The sequence below is a fragment of the Ctenopharyngodon idella genome, chromosome 9 (genome assembly GCF_019924925.1).
Source record: "Ctenopharyngodon idella isolate HZGC_01 chromosome 9, HZGC01, whole genome shotgun sequence".
NCBI classification, from domain to species: domain Eukaryota; kingdom Metazoa; phylum Chordata; class Actinopteri; order Cypriniformes; family Xenocyprididae; genus Ctenopharyngodon; species Ctenopharyngodon idella.
The window spans coordinates 2,929,132-2,948,828 of NC_067228.1; the positions used below are offsets into that span (position 1 = coordinate 2,929,132).

General features: G+C 34.5%; 1 protein-coding gene across 3 annotated transcripts in view; it reads right to left on the reverse strand.

The window, feature by feature from the left end:
- LOC127518359 (RNA-binding motif, single-stranded-interacting protein 1) overlaps positions 1–19,697 on the reverse strand; it is an 85,325-nt gene that overhangs the window by 22,386 nt on the left and 43,242 nt on the right. For all 3 annotated transcript variants that reach the window (XM_051904932.1, XM_051904934.1, XM_051904935.1), the window contains exons 4-6: positions 13,583–13,674; positions 4,102–4,259; positions 2,581–2,660 (exon numbers count right to left, since the gene is read on the reverse strand). In XM_051904932.1, the coding sequence (XP_051760892.1) occupies positions 2,581–2,660; positions 4,102–4,259; positions 13,583–13,674 (330 nt within the window). The remainder of the gene's footprint in view (positions 1–2,580; positions 2,661–4,101; positions 4,260–13,582; positions 13,675–19,697) is intronic.

The following is a 19,697-nucleotide window of genomic DNA, read 5'->3' on the forward strand; positions in this document are numbered from 1 at the left end:
GTGATAAACTTAAAACGACAACTTAAATTATGGAAAAGATAAATTTCCAGGGAATGCATGAACTGATCAAATGTATACCTTGAATGTAATGCTTTGGATAAAAATGCATAAATGTAATTGTATAAAAATAGTTTAAGGAAAACATGAAACTTTTTTAAAGAGTTCTTTCCCTTTAAAAATGCATTTCATGTTAATTTAATATAACATTACATGCACCCTTAAAGGAAAAGTGCTTTAGTTGGCTATTTTTGTTATTTTTCTTTTTTTTTTTTTTTTAACAAATCAAGATAGATTTACAATATCTACCATTTATCGGTTACATTTTTATGGAAGCTTGTTTCTGCCACTAAATGAAATAATAAAAAAGGTAATTGCAACTTTTTCTCACACAATTCTGACTTTTCTTCTTGCAATTGCGTCTTATAAAGTCAGAATTGCGAGTTTATATCTTGCAATTCTGACCTTTTTTCTCATAAATGTTTATATCTCGCAATTCTGACTTTATAACTCGCAATTCTGACTTTATATATCACAATTCTGACTTTATATCACAATTCTGACTTTAACTCACAATTCTGACTTTATAACTCGCAATTCTGACTTTATAACTCGCAATTCTGACTTTATATCTCGCAATTCTGACTTTATATCACGCAATTCTGACTTTATATCTCGCAATTCTGACTTTATATCTCGCAATTCTGACTTTATATCACGCAATTCTGACTTTATATCTCGCAATTCTGACTTTATATCACGCAATTCTGACTTTATATCTTGCAATTCTGACTTTATATCACGCAATTCTGACTTTATAACTCGCAATTCTGACTTTATATCTCGCAATTCTGACTTTATATCTCGCAATTCTGACTTTATATCACGCAATTCTGACTTTATATCACGCAATTCTGACTTTATAACTCGCAATTCTGACTTTATATCTCGCAATTCTGACTTTATATCTCGCAATTCTGACTTTATATCACGCAATTCTGACTTTATAACTCGCAATTCTGACTTTATATCTCGCAATTCTGACTTTATATCACGCAATTCTGACTTTATAACTCGCAATTCTGACTTTATATCTCGCAATTCTGACTTTATATCTCGCAATTCTGACTTTATATCACGAAATTCTGACTTTATATCACGCAATTCTGACTTTACATCTCGCAATTCTGACTTTATATCACGCAATTCTAAGAAAAAAGGTCAGAATTGTGAGATAAAAAGTCACAATTACCTTTTTAATTTTTAATTTAAATGGCAGAAACAAGCTTCCATAGATTTAACATTAACTTTCATTTACATTTACTCATTTAGCAGACGCATTTATCCAAAGCGGCTTACAAATTTTAGTTGCACTTTATTTTACAGTATGTGCACTTTCAATGTACTTACAGTGTACTTACCCACAAAAGTACTGACTAATGTAAGGTAACTACATGGATTAAGTTAAGGTTTAGGGTCAGTACCAGTCAGTGTCATTACTACAATACGTACATAATATGTTCATGTGAATCAGGACTGTAAAATAAAGTGCTATTTTTATCAGCCATAGTATGAAAATAATTACTGCATTAGACAGAATTTCAATATTGGTGCATCCCCAAGTCCTGACACATACAATCAAGTATTTTTCTTTCTGAATATCATGTTTCACTCAGAAATATGCCAGATTATAGAAGTAAAATGGGTTGCAACATGGTGTGACTTGAAGTTGCAAAGTTGCTCTAGCTGTAAACAATTAAACTTTGTGCCCAACAAACAACCCTCATTAACAACAGTTTTAACATCTATGTTTCATTGTTGCACATTTAAAGGCACAGCAAAATCTCTGCCAGTTATATACCGCCCATCACTGTCTTAAAGCCTCTGAGGCTTCCTGAATCCATCTACAATGACTTTCCCACAATGCTTGGAGAACAGGCATCTAATTTGGAAGCTGTCTTCGTATAATCCCCTTCCTTCCTTTCTGACATGGTCAGTGGAGACTATTTCAGTCTAATAATCCAATTAAAATGCTTAGAGAGGCCACGCCAGGCCTAGATTCCACTCAAAGACTTGCAGTAGAAGAAAATTAGCACACATTGCTTTCACTTGAACCCCAAACGGACCTCCATGGATCAATAAGCTCTCACTGCAGAATTATGTACATCCAGCTCCTCCCAGCTTTGTATTATTTCAGTGTTTCGTGCAGCAAGCCTGAATCTACATTCGTGCGAAAGCCGTTTGGTATGGCTGAATGGTTGCGCCACATGCCCGAAAGCCTGTTTCCATTTAGACCCCATCCGAGGAGAATCATTACCAGAGAATGAATGAATGTGCTCCAACAGAGCAGCGCTGTGTGTTTATGCACAAACAAATAGAGTTAAAACACACATTCGAGGAGTGGATCACCCACAAATGACAATTCTGTAATCATTTACTCATATTATATGGAGAAAAAAGAGGCAAGGATATTCTTCAGAAATCTTTTGTGGAAGAAAAGGATTTGGAAACAACATGAGGGTGAGCAAACAATTTTGAATTCGAGTAAATGTGAAGCATGCATATGCACAGACACACACTTACCCATAACTCCAGCTGGTGTTTTGAGAAATTTCCCATTGAAGTGAGAGATGACAGCTTCACATTTCTCTGTTGACTCCATCCTAGAGAAACATTATCGGTTTATAGGTTTACACATTTTACTGTCAGGTTGTATTAAACATCATTCCCATTATCTGCACCTGCTGTCAATGTTGAGAAACGTGTTAAAGTCATATGAAGCATAGCTATAAAATAAAGCTAAATTTTGAATATGACACTATTTTTAATGCACGGCTGGTCATCAGTCCTTCCTTTTCTTGTTCAAACAAAGCTGTTTTAACGGCATCTCTCATTTAAACTTGATTTAGAGTCAGATTTGGTATGACTGATTCATTTCAGCGAATCGATTCAAACGGTTTATTTTAGTGAATCAATTTAAACTTCTGATTCAATGATTCATGTGTGCCATCACTCAAAAATGTTCAAAGAATCAGGGTTATTACAGTAAATTAAAACTAAAACTTAAACAAAAAACATTTTCATTACTTGAAATAAAATAAACATTAACTGAAATAAAATTAAATATAAAAAAAAAAAAATGTAAACTTATTTTATTTAAGCTAGTTTCTAAGGCACCATTTCTCATTTTAATTTAGTTTAACTTGATGTACTAAAATAACTAATTTAAAATTACTAAAAACCCCGAAAACACAACAAAATGACTTTTTTTTTTTTTTTTAAATATTAATAAAAACTATAATAGTATCTCAATTACACTAAAATAACTCTCTGCATGGTATTTTATGTATAAAAATGTTTTTTTTTTTTTTTTTAATTTAACCTTAAATGTATGTATTTATATGTATTTAAATATTGCTGTTTATTTCTATATTTTGTTTTATGTGTGCATAATATAAATGAAAATGGTTAAATATCATTCTTCCTGAGCACCTTGATTATTTTAACTACAAAAAATAAATTACATTGTAATCAATTTTAAAACGATTACAGAGATTTGTATTGAATATCATCAAGAGGGGGTAGAAATTGAGATTTTCATAAATGTTTGGATATGTGGAGCTATGAAATCCAACATGACAGAAGTTTTGTGTTATTACAAACTATTAACATTATTTATATTGTTTATATTTAAAAAACTTCTTCTCTGGTTAAATCAACAGTTCATATTTCTTTGAGGAGTTTTTCACTCAAACGAATAACATTTAGGTTAATACAATCAAGTTTTAACTTGCATTGCGTGTCATAAATGTACCAAGAGAGGTTCAGAGAGTTCAGTTGTTCTGGCTTCGTCGTGCGGATATGTCAGATACACAGATATATTTTAAAGCAACTGACTGGCACTAAGAATCATGGGAGGGTCTGAAGTGTTTGTGTTGTGGTGGGCAGAAAGCCAGGGGCTTTCCAGGACGTCTGATTCCCGTGCCCTGATCGACGTTACAGTTTTGAACCATGGTTGGTTCACTGAGGGGGAATTCACAAAGAATGATAGCGTGACAACACAAGCTGATATGGTGATTTGGGGTCAGGTATGAGGACCCTCACCTGGCAAATCCGACCCCTCGGCTGGCGCCGTTGCTGTCCCGCAGGATGCGTGTGGAGACGACCTGACCGAACGGCTTCAGCATGGCCTCTAACTCCTGTTCATCCATGGTCAGCGGCAGGTTAGATATGTACAGGTTAGTGGGGTCCTGCTCTTGTTGCTGTTGAGAGTGCGACAGAGAGAAAAAGAGACAAAAACTGTTAAACTTTTGCCATTTTATTTGTTATCCGATAAAGGCTATGTCGATTAGCATTGAAGTATAAATATACTTTATTATCATGAAAATACCGGAGAAGGCTTGAAGAACTCAGATAAACCATATATTGTCGTAGCTGTGTTTATTAATCATGTTTAATCAAAGTGTTTCAATCTTCTATTTATTCAGCTACAGATGCCCATAGGGATTTCAGAAACGACGTGCGTTATATCATACTTCTGCGGGGCATATTGGGAGTTTCTGCATGAGAGCGCCCTCTGGCTTTCAGATGGAGCAGCATTTGCTACTGATCACAGAGCCGTGCTTCACTGAGAAGCTGTGCATAAAAAAAAATTCTGGGCGATTCGGAGTGAATTATGGTGCTAATAGAGTCTCATGAAGTAACAGTCGAGCACAGAACGGCCAAGGTCAGGATTTTTGTTACATAATACATTAAATTTCGGTTTGTTTTTCACCAAACCCTATCGTAAACCCCTAGAACACTTGGAATATACGACACGTGTTGGATGGGATCATTCTGTAATACTTTTGTTGTCCGAAAAAGAAAGAACTAGAGGTCGACTGATTGATCAGTTTTGCTGATTAATCGACACCGATAACCGATTGCTGGAACAAACGGTTATCGGCAAAAATCAATACCAATAGTTTTTCCGGGCTGCGTCCGTTGCTGGAGCAGCTGAGAAGGGTCCGCTGTCATTATGCAGTACGAGAGCGGCCTCTAGAGGCGAAATAAAAACCATCACTGACGCCTTGTGGAGTTTGTTTTGACACGTGAGACAAGTGAGAGCGGGACACTTTAGATGCGTATTTAAAATAAAGACAATGAAAGGGAATGTATACAGTACACTATCATACGTGTTCAGTTTTTATATCATTATAAAGTAATTAATTTGTTGATTAGGTGCTGCATTAGTAGAGAAAGAGTATGTTTGCCATCGAGGCTGAGAAGACGATAACATTAGGACCTAAAGCGGTTAAATGAATGTGACAAAAATACACACAAGTTGACCCAAATGTTTAATGTCACGATTGTTACCATCTATTTGCATTAGTTTATATTCAGCTGGTCACTTTTATGCATTTCTTATGTTGCAAATTTAAAGTAAATTTAACATTATTTGAATGAATAATCAAGGTATAATTAATATTTTAACATTTATTTATATTTAAAAAGTACGGTACATTTTCATGGGTTCAGTACTGTTTTTTAATTTTCAATTCAGCACTATTTTATGTGTTATGTTTGTTTTAATTCAGTATCCATTTTAAAAATATCGGTTGATTAAATCGGTTATCGGCCAGTGTAGTTATCGTTAACGGTAAAATCAACTATCGGTCGACCTCTGGAAAGAACGACATACTGCATCAGAACACCAGGGTGAGTAAATGATGCTTTCTTTTTCGTTTTAGGGTGAACTATCCCTTTAAGATTTCAGTTTAAAAGGGTGCTAATAGTCACACCTGAGTAACACACACCTGTAAACACACCTCAGGCCCTCAGATCTTATCATTCAGTTCAATTCACACACTGCCAGAGCTCCGTCACAGTATATAAACACTTTATCAGTTAACGGACGAACACCTGGAGATCTGACAACAGAAATCACTGACCATCCATACTTGCCATCCAATAATCACCCTGTTCTAAAACCTAGTGAGCTGCCTACATAGATGTCTTCTTACACTTACTAACAAACTCAAAGCAACAAGCAGTGTGTCTGCCCACACTTTGAGAGCAAAATATATAATATAATCACAGCCAATTAGAATTTGACATTTAATATACAGTTATGTGGAACAAGAATGTGGACAAATAGAATTTAACTGTGGGCGGAGCTACCCAGTGCAACATGGACAAATAGAATCTAAGCAACCAACAAACTTTCCTGTCATTTGTTATTGGTTTTGGCTGGTTATATATGGGTCATTGACGAATAAGGTTTTTAAATGTGTAAAAAAACATAATGGAGATATAATAAATTTTTCTTAAGTGTTAACAATGAGATTATGTGGTTTTTATAATCAATTAACACTGCTTTTGTCATTTTTTACAAGATGGACAAAATTTGTCACTAAAAAAGTCATTCGGTTTAACCAAAATTTCGGTTTTACCGAATGACACTTTTGGTTATACCGAATGACAATATTTTCAAACAATGCTAACAGGCTGATATCTAGCTAGCTAGCTAGCTAGCTAACAAAAGGATAATCAAACATTTTATATTTAGTACAAGTTTTTAAAATATTAAAACATTTTCCATGTTTTATAGTGGTTGTACCGAATGACCTGATGTTTTGGGACATGCGTATGAGAAAAAAAAAAAAAAACATGAATTTTTCAAATAGTTAAGAGAGAGTTATATGTTTGCTTCACAACCATGCGGTCCTTTGCAGGTGTCTGAATGATGTCACATCCTGTCACATGATACTGACCGCATGACTTGATCCAAAATGGTCCCTTTATATTGGTTATTCCGAATGACATCAATGAAATTCATTTTTCCGAACATACTTTCTCATAAACAAAGAAAAGACTTCTACACATCATTTTAACACCATTTTGCACTATGTTGATATATGATGTTATAAAATCATGCCAGAATAAAAAATATATACATTTATTACATTTTAAGATATTTTAATCACAAATGAAATGGCTGCTTTTGGACGGTTAAACCGAATGACATTTGGCACTTCAAAATCTTTAGCAAAATATAATTAAAACCTTTTGGATTCACTAAAAGAGATGTAGTTGTACTACCTTACATACTTTGGATGTCATATCTTTATTTTTTTTATTATTATTAAGGCCTTTGGACAAAAAAATGACCCGTCACGTCATTGACCCGTATATATATGGTGATCAATTCTCACTTTTAACTAGTTGCTTATTATCTTGCATATTAATAGAGGATTGGCGGCTTATTAGTACTTATAAAGCACATATTAATGCCTTATTCTGCATGACCATATTCTACATCCCTTAATCTAACCCAATACCTAAACTTAAATGCTACAACATCTACCTTAATAACTATTAATAAGCAGTAAATTAGGAGTTTATTGAGGCAAAAGTCATAAGTTAATAGTGAATATGTGTTCCTCATCTTGTGGAAACTTATCTCTGCAAAGGATACATGCAATGCTGCCTACGTTTTGGAAGGCTTTGTGTCGATGCCTTGAAATGTTGTCTAGGTAGGCAGCTCATTATGTTTTGCTAGAACTGTGAATGAAGACAATATCTAAATACTTGCACAGTACAGGTGAATTAAATTCATAAAAGAGGCTAAAGTGAAAACATGTCTGCCTCTCCATACTCTCTAGCTAATAAAGGGCGAGCATTAATATTGATGAGCAGCTCATTTGCATGCGGCTCTCGGCCACCCCCCATCCAAGCGCTGAAATGTCGACTGATTTCCTGCCGTAGTTTCCCTTCCATCAGCAGAAACGAAAAGAGAAACAGGCAGAGAGGGAGAGAGAGACTCTCCCCAGGGACAAAAGGGCCGCTACATTAATATTCATTAACATCCTACTGCGTTCAATCTCCACCCCTAAGAGATGGAGGAAAAATGAGCAGAACAAAGAGAAGACAAGGGAGAGGCGGGATTGGATTACTAAAGTAATACGCTGACAGAAAAAATCAGCATAGCACCATTAGGGAACAATAGCAGAGTGCCGGCGCTGAGCTGTCGTACCCAGAGACCGCTGCTCCATCACGGGTAACGGACGGAAGAGCAAACGGGCGCTGGAGATCCTAAAGAGTCATTAAAAACTATGTTTATTTTATTTTTTTAAAAAAGATGGAGCTATTACAAATGACAATGTCTATAACTTAACACCGAAGGTCGAACGCTGGAGCTAATAGCGGGTGTTTTATGGGCCTGTTTTTGAATGGCAAATAAATTCACAATGTGCTTGGCTTGCTCCAGGGGGAGAACTAAAACGCTGGCGTGGTTTTTAAACAGACTTATCCAGACTGAAATCTAACACCAGAGCCACATACCGGTGCTAACCCTGATCATCAGGGTCGGGCTACACCAGCCATACGGAAGATGTTATTTAAAAAGGTGCTGTAAGCAAAATAGCATGAATAAAATGTACTAAAATATGTAGAATGATATGAAAAAAAATGCATTAGATGCCAGATCAGATTGATCAAAAGTGACACAAAAGACATTTACATTATTACAAAAAAATTCTATTTCAAATAAATGCTGTACTTTTGAACTTTCTTTTCATCAACGAAAAAAAAAAATCACGGTTTCTCTCTCTCTCTCTCTCTCTCTCTCTCTCTCTATATATATATAACATGTATTTTAATCAATATGAAGTATTGATTTAAGGTTTGAGGACAAAGTATTATTGTTTGTATATGTATTTAAATATACATTATATTACATATATAATAATTGAATATATAAATACAAATATAAAATATACAGTACCAGTCGAAAGTTTGGAAACATTACTATTTTTAATGTTTTTGAAAGAGGTCTCTTTCAAAACAGTTGTGCTGCTTAATATTTTTTTATAACCTGTGATACTTTTTTCAGGATTCATTGATGAATAAAAAGTTAAAAAATAACAACATTTATTTAAAATAAATATTTTTCATATCAATGTACACTACCGCTCAAAAAGTTTGGGGTCAGTAATTTTCTTTCTTTCTTTTGTTTTGAAAGAAATTAATACTTTTATTCAGCACGGATGTGTTAAATTGATCAAAAGTAATAGTAACGATTTTTATTGTTATAAAAGATTTCTATTTTGTATAAATGCTGTTCTTTTTAACTTTTCATTCATCAATGAATCCTGAAAAAAGTATCACAGGTTCCCAAAAAAATACTGAGCAGCACAACTGTTTCCAACATTGATAATAAATCAGCATATTAGAATGATTTCTGAAGGATCACGTGACACTGAAGACTGGAGTAATGATGCTGAAAATTCAGCTTTGATCACAATAAAAAAAATATATATTTTAAAGTATATTAAAATAGAAAACCTTTATTTTAAATTGTAATAATATTTCACAATATTACTGTTTTTTTCTGTATTTTTGATCAAATTAATGCAGCCTTGATGAGCAGAAGAGACTTCTTTCAAGAACATTAATGTTTCCAAACTTTTGACTAGTACTGTATATGCATTTTGAAGATGAATTTCTTCATAAATCTTACATTTTTGTAACATTAAAAAATAAGTTGGCTTGGTTGGAGCAAACATCATCAAGTGTGCATCACTCCCATTCTTCCATTTGTATTATTTCAGGGTTTTCATGACATTTTCACGACCATTATTAAAAAAGGTGTTCAAAATCTACATACACCTATAGGCTAAGTTACGGCAGGCTGGTGCAGCTGGCCTCAGATTACCGGACAGAGCGAGGCTGTTCAGACATGGAAATCAGCTCAGTGCTGGAACGTCCTGACGCTGAGCCGCTTCAGGCACGCAATGCTGAATTACATCTCTCAGGTCAGGCATTAAGAGCTTAACGCTGATATCAGTGTACAGATACTGAGAAAAGACACAGTACATCAATCTCACACACATCCCTATTAGCTGATCAGCTGACATTAGACACCAAATACCAATTTCCAGCACAAAAAAAAAAAAAAAACATTTTAAAACAATGAATCTTTAAAAAATTAAGTCTGAAATATCATACTAGACTAGTATGAAGCAATACTCCTGAATAACAGTGCAAGAAACATTGGTATCTGTGTGTGTGGGCTTGCATGTGTGTCACCTGCTAACAATTTACTCAATATGAACCATGTGACTTCGACAGAAAAAGCACACAATATGCGTATGGAGTAAGTGTGTGTCAGACACAGATGGTACAAGAGAAAGTGAGAGGAAAAAAAACTAAGTGTATATGTGTGAACGAGAATGCATGGCATATGTGAGGGTGTAAGAAGACTATGTTCAGAATATATTACTCTTACAATTCCTGCACTATATAGTATGTATACCATGCACAGTATGTGAAGTTTCTACATGTATAGAATATCCAGATGACCTACTATGCCAAAATGTGAAAAATACAACAGAAAACACTATGTGAAATACTATATTGTAGCTATCGGCAAAAACCTAATTTCTCCATATATATATATATATATATATTTTTTTTTTTTTTTCATAAATCATTACTATTGGTCACCCTGTACATCTCTCTGTGGGTTTTGCTAATAATTTACTAATAAAAAGTATTAAAAAGAGCTTGTGACTAAACCTCGTAACTCCATTGGATTCTTAAACCGTCAGTCAAACATCATAACTCCGCCCCGCCTAACGTCATTGCTTGTTTGCAATGCAAGGGTAAATAAAGAACTGGTTGTTTGAATAAGTACAGCATTTTCTTTACTCAAAAAACACTATATATATATATATATATATATATATATATAAATAAAAGGCTAATGTTTTATGTATTTGAGGAGCAGAGAAGAGTGTTCGTCTAGCATTTGTCGTTGATTCATAGCAAAATTTTGTCTTAAATAGCCTGTGCGACGCACTTACTGCCTCAGATGTGTCCGTTCTAATGACAGACAAAACACGTATGTCAGAAATGCATTGATTAAAAACCTTAACTCCTTTTGAGCTTGATTGTGTTCAAATGTTGTGAAATAATATAATGAAATATGCAAGCGTCTGACCATATATAAAGCCACAATATCAACTTTGACAACATAGTGTTTAATTATTAGGGCTGCCCTCAACTAAAGATTTTTCTAGTCGACTAGTAGTCGTTTATTTAAGCGATTAGTCGACTAATCGCGCATTTATTTTGATAAACCATATAAATCATAATAATGAGCCTTTAGTTGCCTATATATAATACATCGCCTTATCAGCGCTCAAACACATACATAAAGCTTGCAGCAGCGCACCGGTGTTGTGTCGAATTTTGACCCCAAATTATTAACCCCCTCGTTGAAGTCCTAATCCTAAACCCTCCCCCACACCTTATCCTAAACCTACCAATACTAGGGGGTAATAAATTTGGCACAACACCGGCAAACGTAATGATTTTGAATGTGGCATGAAAAAATAGAAGGAGACTTCTGAACATTTTAATAATTTATTAATAAACTAGCGTTTTGTGTGTTTTTGGCTGCAGAGATGAAGTCAACGATGCTGACTCGTCATCTCCGCAGTAGTTGACGCGCCTATATGCACATTTCATTTGGATTACCTAATCTGAGAATATTTGTTTTCGATTTGAATCGGTTCATTTAAAAGTAGACATTTCAAGCTTTCCATAGATATATATGTCTGTGGGGCCAAGTATACACTGAGTTTCGGTTCATTTTTGTGGCGTGCTCAAGTTCACTTGAAACTGAGACGGCAGAAAGCACATCCTGTTTGTTTTCATTATTTTACAAAGGCACAACGTTTTGTTGTTATTGTGAGTTCACAGAAATAAAAGCAAAGCATTTACAGTTTCGAATGTTGTATTATTCTTATCTGTATGACCAAAAACGATGGAGTATTTTAAGTTAAATGCAAGTGATCGCGCCGGCACCTCAATGTCATGCAGCAAGCGAGCGGACTTGTAAAGTTGCTACTACTTTGATGTTTCAAGTGATAAGCCATATTTGAGGTCGATGAATGATGAATAGTAGGCGAATGTTTGGATTTCCTGCCTGTAACGATCTGTCCATCACAGACTGTCGATTTCGCCACTTCCTGTGAAGGGTTTTTTTTTTTTTCTGCAACTAACCGACTAATACCAATTTTGGTCGACTAAGCCTCTTCTCATCAACTAACGACAAGATATTAGAGGGCAGCCCTATTAATTATTTTAAAAAATAGTGTTTTTTTCAGTTTCCTGAAAAGTAGCGGTTTTGGACATCATCGTCGATATGCAATGCATATGCAATGATATTTAATGACTCAATATTTGATTAAAATGCAAAAAGATCTGGATCTAAAATGCAATTTCTGATATGATAACTGAAAGACACTCGCTGAATTAAACATGCAACGGTATGAAATCATGTGACAGTAATGCAGTATAAGACGTTTTTCAGAGATTTATCATTGCATAATGTGTTCTCAGTCACATACATATTTTAAAAACACAGTAGGCAGTAAAAAGTACATACTTAAAAATAGTAAGCTAGTTTTCCACTGCAGACAAAGACAGCGTCCAGGGTTCAGACACAGTGCCTTGTCACTAGGTTACTCCAGGGGCTTCCTGTCTGAGATATTGATGTCTAACCATCTGTTTATATCATAAACAAGGTGAAAGGACGATACATCCAAGGACAACACGCCAAGATGTCTGCGCCAGAGTGAGAGCATGAAAAAAGCACAACTCTCACCCATTCCTAAAATATTGTTCAGGGAGAGAGAGACAAAACTTTCATTTTTAGGTGAACTATTCCTTTAGGATTTAGTCATAATCAAACACACATAACTGTGCTCTTGAAATCACAACACTGTCAGTACTGATATATCTGTTTTAATACACACTTGCCCTTTAAATAAATATGCATGCAAATTCTGATGCTCTAATTAACTTGTTAGTGAATCATCACAAAGAACAAGAACAACAAGTCAGAGTCAATATAAGTTGTCTTTACGAAACAACAAATGGAATGCATTTTCGCAATATACACCCTCCTTTAACAAAAACCAGACTTCAACTCCAGGCAATCAAATAAAATATCTTTCATTTGTTTAGAAATGAAACTGGGGAAAGAAGGAAGCATGCCTTAAAATGCTAACTATGTAGGCAGCTCACTAGATTTGAGACTCCTTGAGTCACTTGAACAAGGGAGTGGAATGAGACACACCCTGACTGAGGCTTTTATAGAGCCTGATCGTCAAGGCTTTTAACTTCCACAGGAATGTAAACCACACAATCGCAATGCAACACAAATGCAACGCTTTGCCAACTCCAGATATATATCATATACTCATATAGATAAAATGTAATACTCATATATATAAAATGCATCATTCATTTTTATACACTACAATAAAGAGAATTTGGTAGAAAATGTGTTTAATTGTCATGGAAATATCACAAAGGTTTCTGTTTGTCTTTGAAACATTCAGCGGGTTTGTCTGGATGCTGCACCTGTGAGGGCGTGTCTGCCTCCCTATGAACAGCACAAGTTCATACATTCACACTCACAAGCGTCTGCCGCTGACATCACAGTCACCTGACGTCACACGGATTCAGTGAAGCGTGTCAGGAGCAGCTCGCTGCAGGTGACAGGAAGAACAGGTGTACACAGGTGTGCTCTTACCTTTGCCATCTGAGCCTGAACTCCGCTGGTCTTCAGAGCGCTGACGGCTTTCTGAGCAGCAGCAGGGCTGTCAAAGTCCACAAAGCCATACCCTGAGAGAAAGACAACCACAACATGGTGTTAGATACAGCTTCAAAGAGACAGCTTTAAAGAGACAGCGCACATGAATAACACACAGTTTCAACCTGAAAAACAAGGTGTTCTAGGGTGAATCTATAGGGTAAAAATGTAAAAAAAAAAAAAAAATTTTAAAATCTGAAAAAAATATTAATGAATACTGTTTTATTATTTATTTTATTTTATTATTTAATTTAAATTCCAACACTATAAAATACTACTCTAAAATACTAAAAAATAAATCAAAATACTCTATTTTATTTTAGAGCATTTTATTTTAAACGTATTTAAGTATTTTATTTTAGAGTATTTTATTTTAAAAGTATTTGAGTATTTTATTTTAGAATATTTTGTTTTACTCTAAAATACTCTGCTCTAAAATACTCTAGACTAATATAAATAATTTATATTAGTCTAGAGTATTTTAGAGCAGTTTATTTTAGAGCATTTTAGAGTAAAGTATTTTATTTTAGAATATTTTAGTATTTTAGAATATTTGAGTATTTCATTTTACTCTAAAATACTCTAAAACTATAATATAAAATATAATATAATAGAATGATTTATATTATAATATATATAATATAAAATTCTCTAAAACTAAATACTCTAAAACTAAATAATCTATTTTATTTTAGAGTATTTTATTTTATTTTAGAGTATTTTACTTTAAAAGTATTTGATTTTTTTTTTGAATATTTAATTTCACTCTAAAATACTCTACTCTAAAATTAAGAGTATTTTATTTTAGAGTATTTTGATGTAGAGTATTTTATTTTAAAATTATTTTAAAGTAGAATATTTTATTTTAGAGCATTTTAGAGTAGAGTATTTTATTTTAAAATTATTTTAAAGTAGAGTATTTTATTTTAGTGTATTTTAGAGTAGAGTATTTTATTTTAAAAGTATTTTAGAGAAGAGTTTTATTTTAAAAGCATTTTAGAGTATTTTATTTTGGAGTATTTTATTTTACTCTAAAATAAAACAAAACAAAATAAATAAATAAAATTATAAAATAACAAAAAAGGTGACAGAATAAAGTCCAAGACCTCTGTCATAACCAAACAGTTCTAATATAACACGAAGTTCTAATAGAAAGTTAGCGTTCTTATTCATGAAATAATAATATGTTTTTTCCTGCTTAATTAGTTAATCAACTTTAAGCTCGGTCATATCTTCCAGAAAAACATAAACTGATCAAGTGCACATTTATCCATGTAAAATGTAATTTCATGAAACATTCTGGAAATGCGCAACTCTGTTACTGAAATTTTAAAGAAACTTTGTGACAAGAAATTATGTAATTTACAGGAAAAGTGATGCAATTTACCAGACAATAAAGCAAGACTCAAAAGATCTTAAATGACACCATCTGATGGGTATATACTTTTTAATGCACAAAACGGCAACAGACACAGGACCTCTTGAGAGCATGTGCAAAGAGTGTATTGGGTGAACACATTAGCGGTTTCCACTTTAAGAGCAGGAAGAACCAAAGCGGCGGGTTGAAGAGAGTATCTTATCTCAGCGTGTGCGAGTAAGTGTGCTGTGACTCATCTATCACAGAGCCCTGAGTGAGAGAACCGCTGCACTATCAGTGTTTGCTTCCCCTAATGAGAACAATTAAATGGACACGAGGAAGCTGATCCAAGATAAGTCCTTACGTTCAGCTCCTCCCTTCACACTCCTCTGCTGCAGCCGGTTGCTATATTTAATCAGCGAACAGGTCAAACCACAAACACAGCCAGCACAGAACATCCTGACTAACAGCTCAAATATATATATATGACGTACAGGACAAAGAAACACTCACTAAACGCAGCCACAGGTATGATCCATCTGCTACGGGCATCAACATCATTTCATATCAGATCAAATTGTTTAGATGTAAGAGAAAACACAGTGTGGTGTTTAGTAAAGCTGGTTTAAACCTCTTTGAAACAGCATAAAAGAGTGTTTCTTTTTTAATCAGAGGAACCAACATTTCAACCGAGCAATCACTATAGTGAAGTAGATTCAAAATGTTTAATGAAAGAAGTAAAGTAGATTTATACATTTTTAAATATAAACACATTTATATTTACCAATATAACAACACATAAATAAATGGCAATACTTTCCTACATATATATTTTTACTAAAACATTTTAATATATGGAAAATGGAGTATTGTTAAGTGATGCTATAAATGATTCAGTGAATCAGGTTCAAACTGATTCACTGAAACTGACACTTTGAACTGATTCATGGAAATGAATCTTATCATATTCATATTTGATGCATGAATTTCTAAGGCCTCTGATCAAAACGGTGGTGAAAAATCTACTACATGCCTTTTGTCCTCAAATTGATAGTTTTCTTTTGTCATCATACTGATAGTTTATACATTTTTAGCAAGTAAAGGCCTTTTATTATAACTGTAATCATCGTGTTCATGTGTCTTTTTACTGTGATTTATTATTACTGATTTTTATTAAGTAAGCATAAGAATAACTTTATATTGTTAGTAATATTTCAAGATGAACACTTACTGGACTGAAGCAACTTATTACTTGATTATCCGTACCTCATTTCTTTTAGAAAAATCCTGTTACGCGTGACCTTTCCAACGTGATTACGTAATGCGTGGCGCATCGCAGAGCAGTGCAAGATGAGCATTTGTGGTTAAAAAGTACATAAATTTTATTTTTTTTTAAAAATGGCCGAAGATTTTTACTAGATAAGACCCTTATTCCTCGTCTGGGATCATGTAGAGCCCTTTGAAGCTGCGCTGAAACTGACATTTGGACCTTCAACCCGTTGAACCCCAGTGAAGTACACTATATGGAGAAAAATCCTGGATTTTTTTCCTCAAAAACCTTAATTTCTTTTCAACTGAAGAAAGAAAGACATAAACATCTTGGATGACATGGGGGTGAGCAAATTATCAGGGAAATTTTAATTCTGAAGTGAACTAATCCTTTAAATATCATCTTACTAAGACATATTGGGAGATATAGAGTCACGACTGATATTTAGCCCTATATGCATTTTATGTACACAGTCTGCTATACTGTTGTCAAAATCTCATTGATTTACATTACAAGCAATATTTTTGTCAATATAAATATCTGCATATGCACTAAATTGCATATTTTTGCTCAGTTTGGGCCTCTGAATAACATTGAGGTGTTTTTCCTCCTCAAGTATGAGCTTCATATTTTCACTATATCATACTATATGAGCCATAAAAGCCTGATGTATCAAATATAATACTCAACAAAAACACATATGCAAACTTTTTTTTTTTTCACAATATTATATCCAAAGGTTCAATTTCATTTCTGACTATCATTCCACATTTTTACATGCTTAATCAACTTAAATGTGAAACTAGTCTAAACTAGAAACTTGTGGTTGTTAAACTAACGTAATGACATGATCTTTAGTCAAATAAAAAGCTTATTTTTACACTCTCAGCAAAATCACGTCGAAATTATTACAAGCATACAATATATAACCACCAGCTTAGTGTTTAGCAGTTTGATGTGAAAGTGAAAGCCGGGCTTCTCTGGTTAGACTGTGGGTTGGGTTTAGATCATTTGCATTTGTGCAGCACAGTGCGACTCGGGGTTAACATTTTCCATCCGGCTTCTTTGAAATTCGTGCGGGGTTGAGAAGGGCTGGACTACAGGAAACTAAGACGTGAAGCCAGTCCATCAACACCCTCCTCAAGCCTGACTGAAATTACTCAGCACATAAATAATCCACAGCGTTGTGACTCAGCCACATGCTCCAGGGCAGTCCTGCCCCGAGGTGCCAAGCCCAGGAACAGAGCCAGGTCCTGGACGACACCGGCCTGGAACAAACCCCAGAGGCCTCAGTCAAGACACCGAGGCCAGGACAGGAATAACAGCGAGGGGTCTGGGAAACAGCAACAGACTGACTGGGTATCTGTTTCCTGATACACCCACGGCAGCATAGCTGCTCAATGACGGAAAGCAGGGCGTGAACACGCAAACACACACACTAACCCCACAAAAACACTCACACATTGCAGAAGTGTGCGTACACACTTATATAATATACTGCAATGATTTTGCTGGCAATATAAAATAAAGCAACACTGGATATTGCAACCTTTTTAATGTGTTTTTATTTGTCCATTAAAGTGAGGAAGATGCACTTTAATGTATTTTAGTTCTTGAAATAGGCCTTAGTCAGGGTAGTGCCATATTTAATTTTTGACAGGAATGAAAACAAGGCTGTGAGAGAGTGCGTTCAATGGATTGTTGTTTAACATCATACCGATTGTTTAGCTGACAAATGTCTCACAAAAACTCAAAAACCCTATAAAACGGTTTTAAGTCGTAGGACTGGGTAAAAAAAAAAAAAAAAAATATCGATTTCTCGATTTAACTGATTCTCATTTAGATGAACCGATTGATCTTTAATTCTTAAGAATTAAAATTTCCTGATAATTTTCTCACCCCCATGTCATCCAAGATGTTTATGTCTTTCTTTCTTCAGTCGAAAAGAAATGAAGGTTTTTGAGGAAAACATTCCAGGATTTTTCTCCATATAGTGGACTTCACTGGGGTTCAACGGGTTGAAGGTCCAAATGTCAGTTTCAGTGCAGCTTCAAAGAGCTCTACATGATCCCAGACGAGGAATAAGAGTCTTATCTAGAGAAACGATTTTAATTTTCTAAAAAAAAAAAAAAAATTAAATTCTATATACTTTTTAACCACAAATGCTCGTCTTGCACTGCTCTGCGATGCGCCACGCATTACGTAATCACGTTGACGTAGGTGGAAGTACGGCGGTAGGGCAAAAAACTTCTTATTTTCGTTTTACCTTTATTTTTGTAAAGACCTTTTGACTTAGTCTTTGCACGTTCCCTTTGTAGACACTGGATCGGTAATTCCGCTTACGTCACGCATGATTACGTAATGCGTGGCGCTTCACAGAGCAGTGCAAGATGAGCATTTGTGGTTAAAAAGTATATAGATTTTAATTTTTTTTTTTTTAGAAAATGACCGATCATTTCTCTAGATAAGACTCTTATTCCTCGTCTGTGATCATGTAGAGCTCTTTGAAGCTGCACTGAAACTGACATTTGGACCTTCAACCCGTTGAACCCCAGTGAAGTCCACTATATGGAGAAAAATCCTGGAATGTTTTCCTCAAAAACCTTCATTTCTTTTTGACTGAAGAAAGAAAGACATAAACATCTTGGATGACATGGGGGTGAGTAAATTATCAGGAAATTTGACTCCCTGTATAGTTCACAGCATTAGTTGAGAGATATTGTATTGCCATGTACTATACCTGATATATATCCAAAATAATCAATATCGAAACAAACTGAATTGGAATCAAATCAAATGTGAATCGATTCATGAAATTTGTGTCAATCCCCAGCCCTATTAAGTAGTGAGTTGTGAAAATGACGTGATCTAGGTCCTTTATACAGTGTGTGCCATTGTAAAGTCATCCTTCACAGCCTCGTTTTCATCCACGTTAAATTCAATATGGTGTCTAAACTGACTAAAGTCTATAAACATCTTGAATTTAGGCAGCTGTTTTATTTATTTAAAAAAATAACTTTTTTAAAAGAAAATGAATGAATATTGAGATATACTGAAGATTATCAATGGAATTTTTTTAGATATATTACTCAGGTCTACATGCAGACTAAATCAAGGCTGCAGTCCAGCGGTCATGAATCATGACGTGAGTGTGGTGAAAAGCATTAATGACATAAGCAGAGGACCAGATAAAACACTTTGTGGTCAGCAGAAACAGGATAAGACGCAACCCAGTCAGAAGCGTTATATACATGACGGCACCATGAGCTGAAGGACCTGAATTTAGATATAGATATATGGCAAAATCTGCATGTTTTGTGAATAAGACCTTTCATGAAAGTGAATAAAACCTGAATGTGCATTGGGATTGACACTACTTTGAAATTCTACAGAATTGCTAGTTTTTCAGCAGACTTTGTTCTGGACTA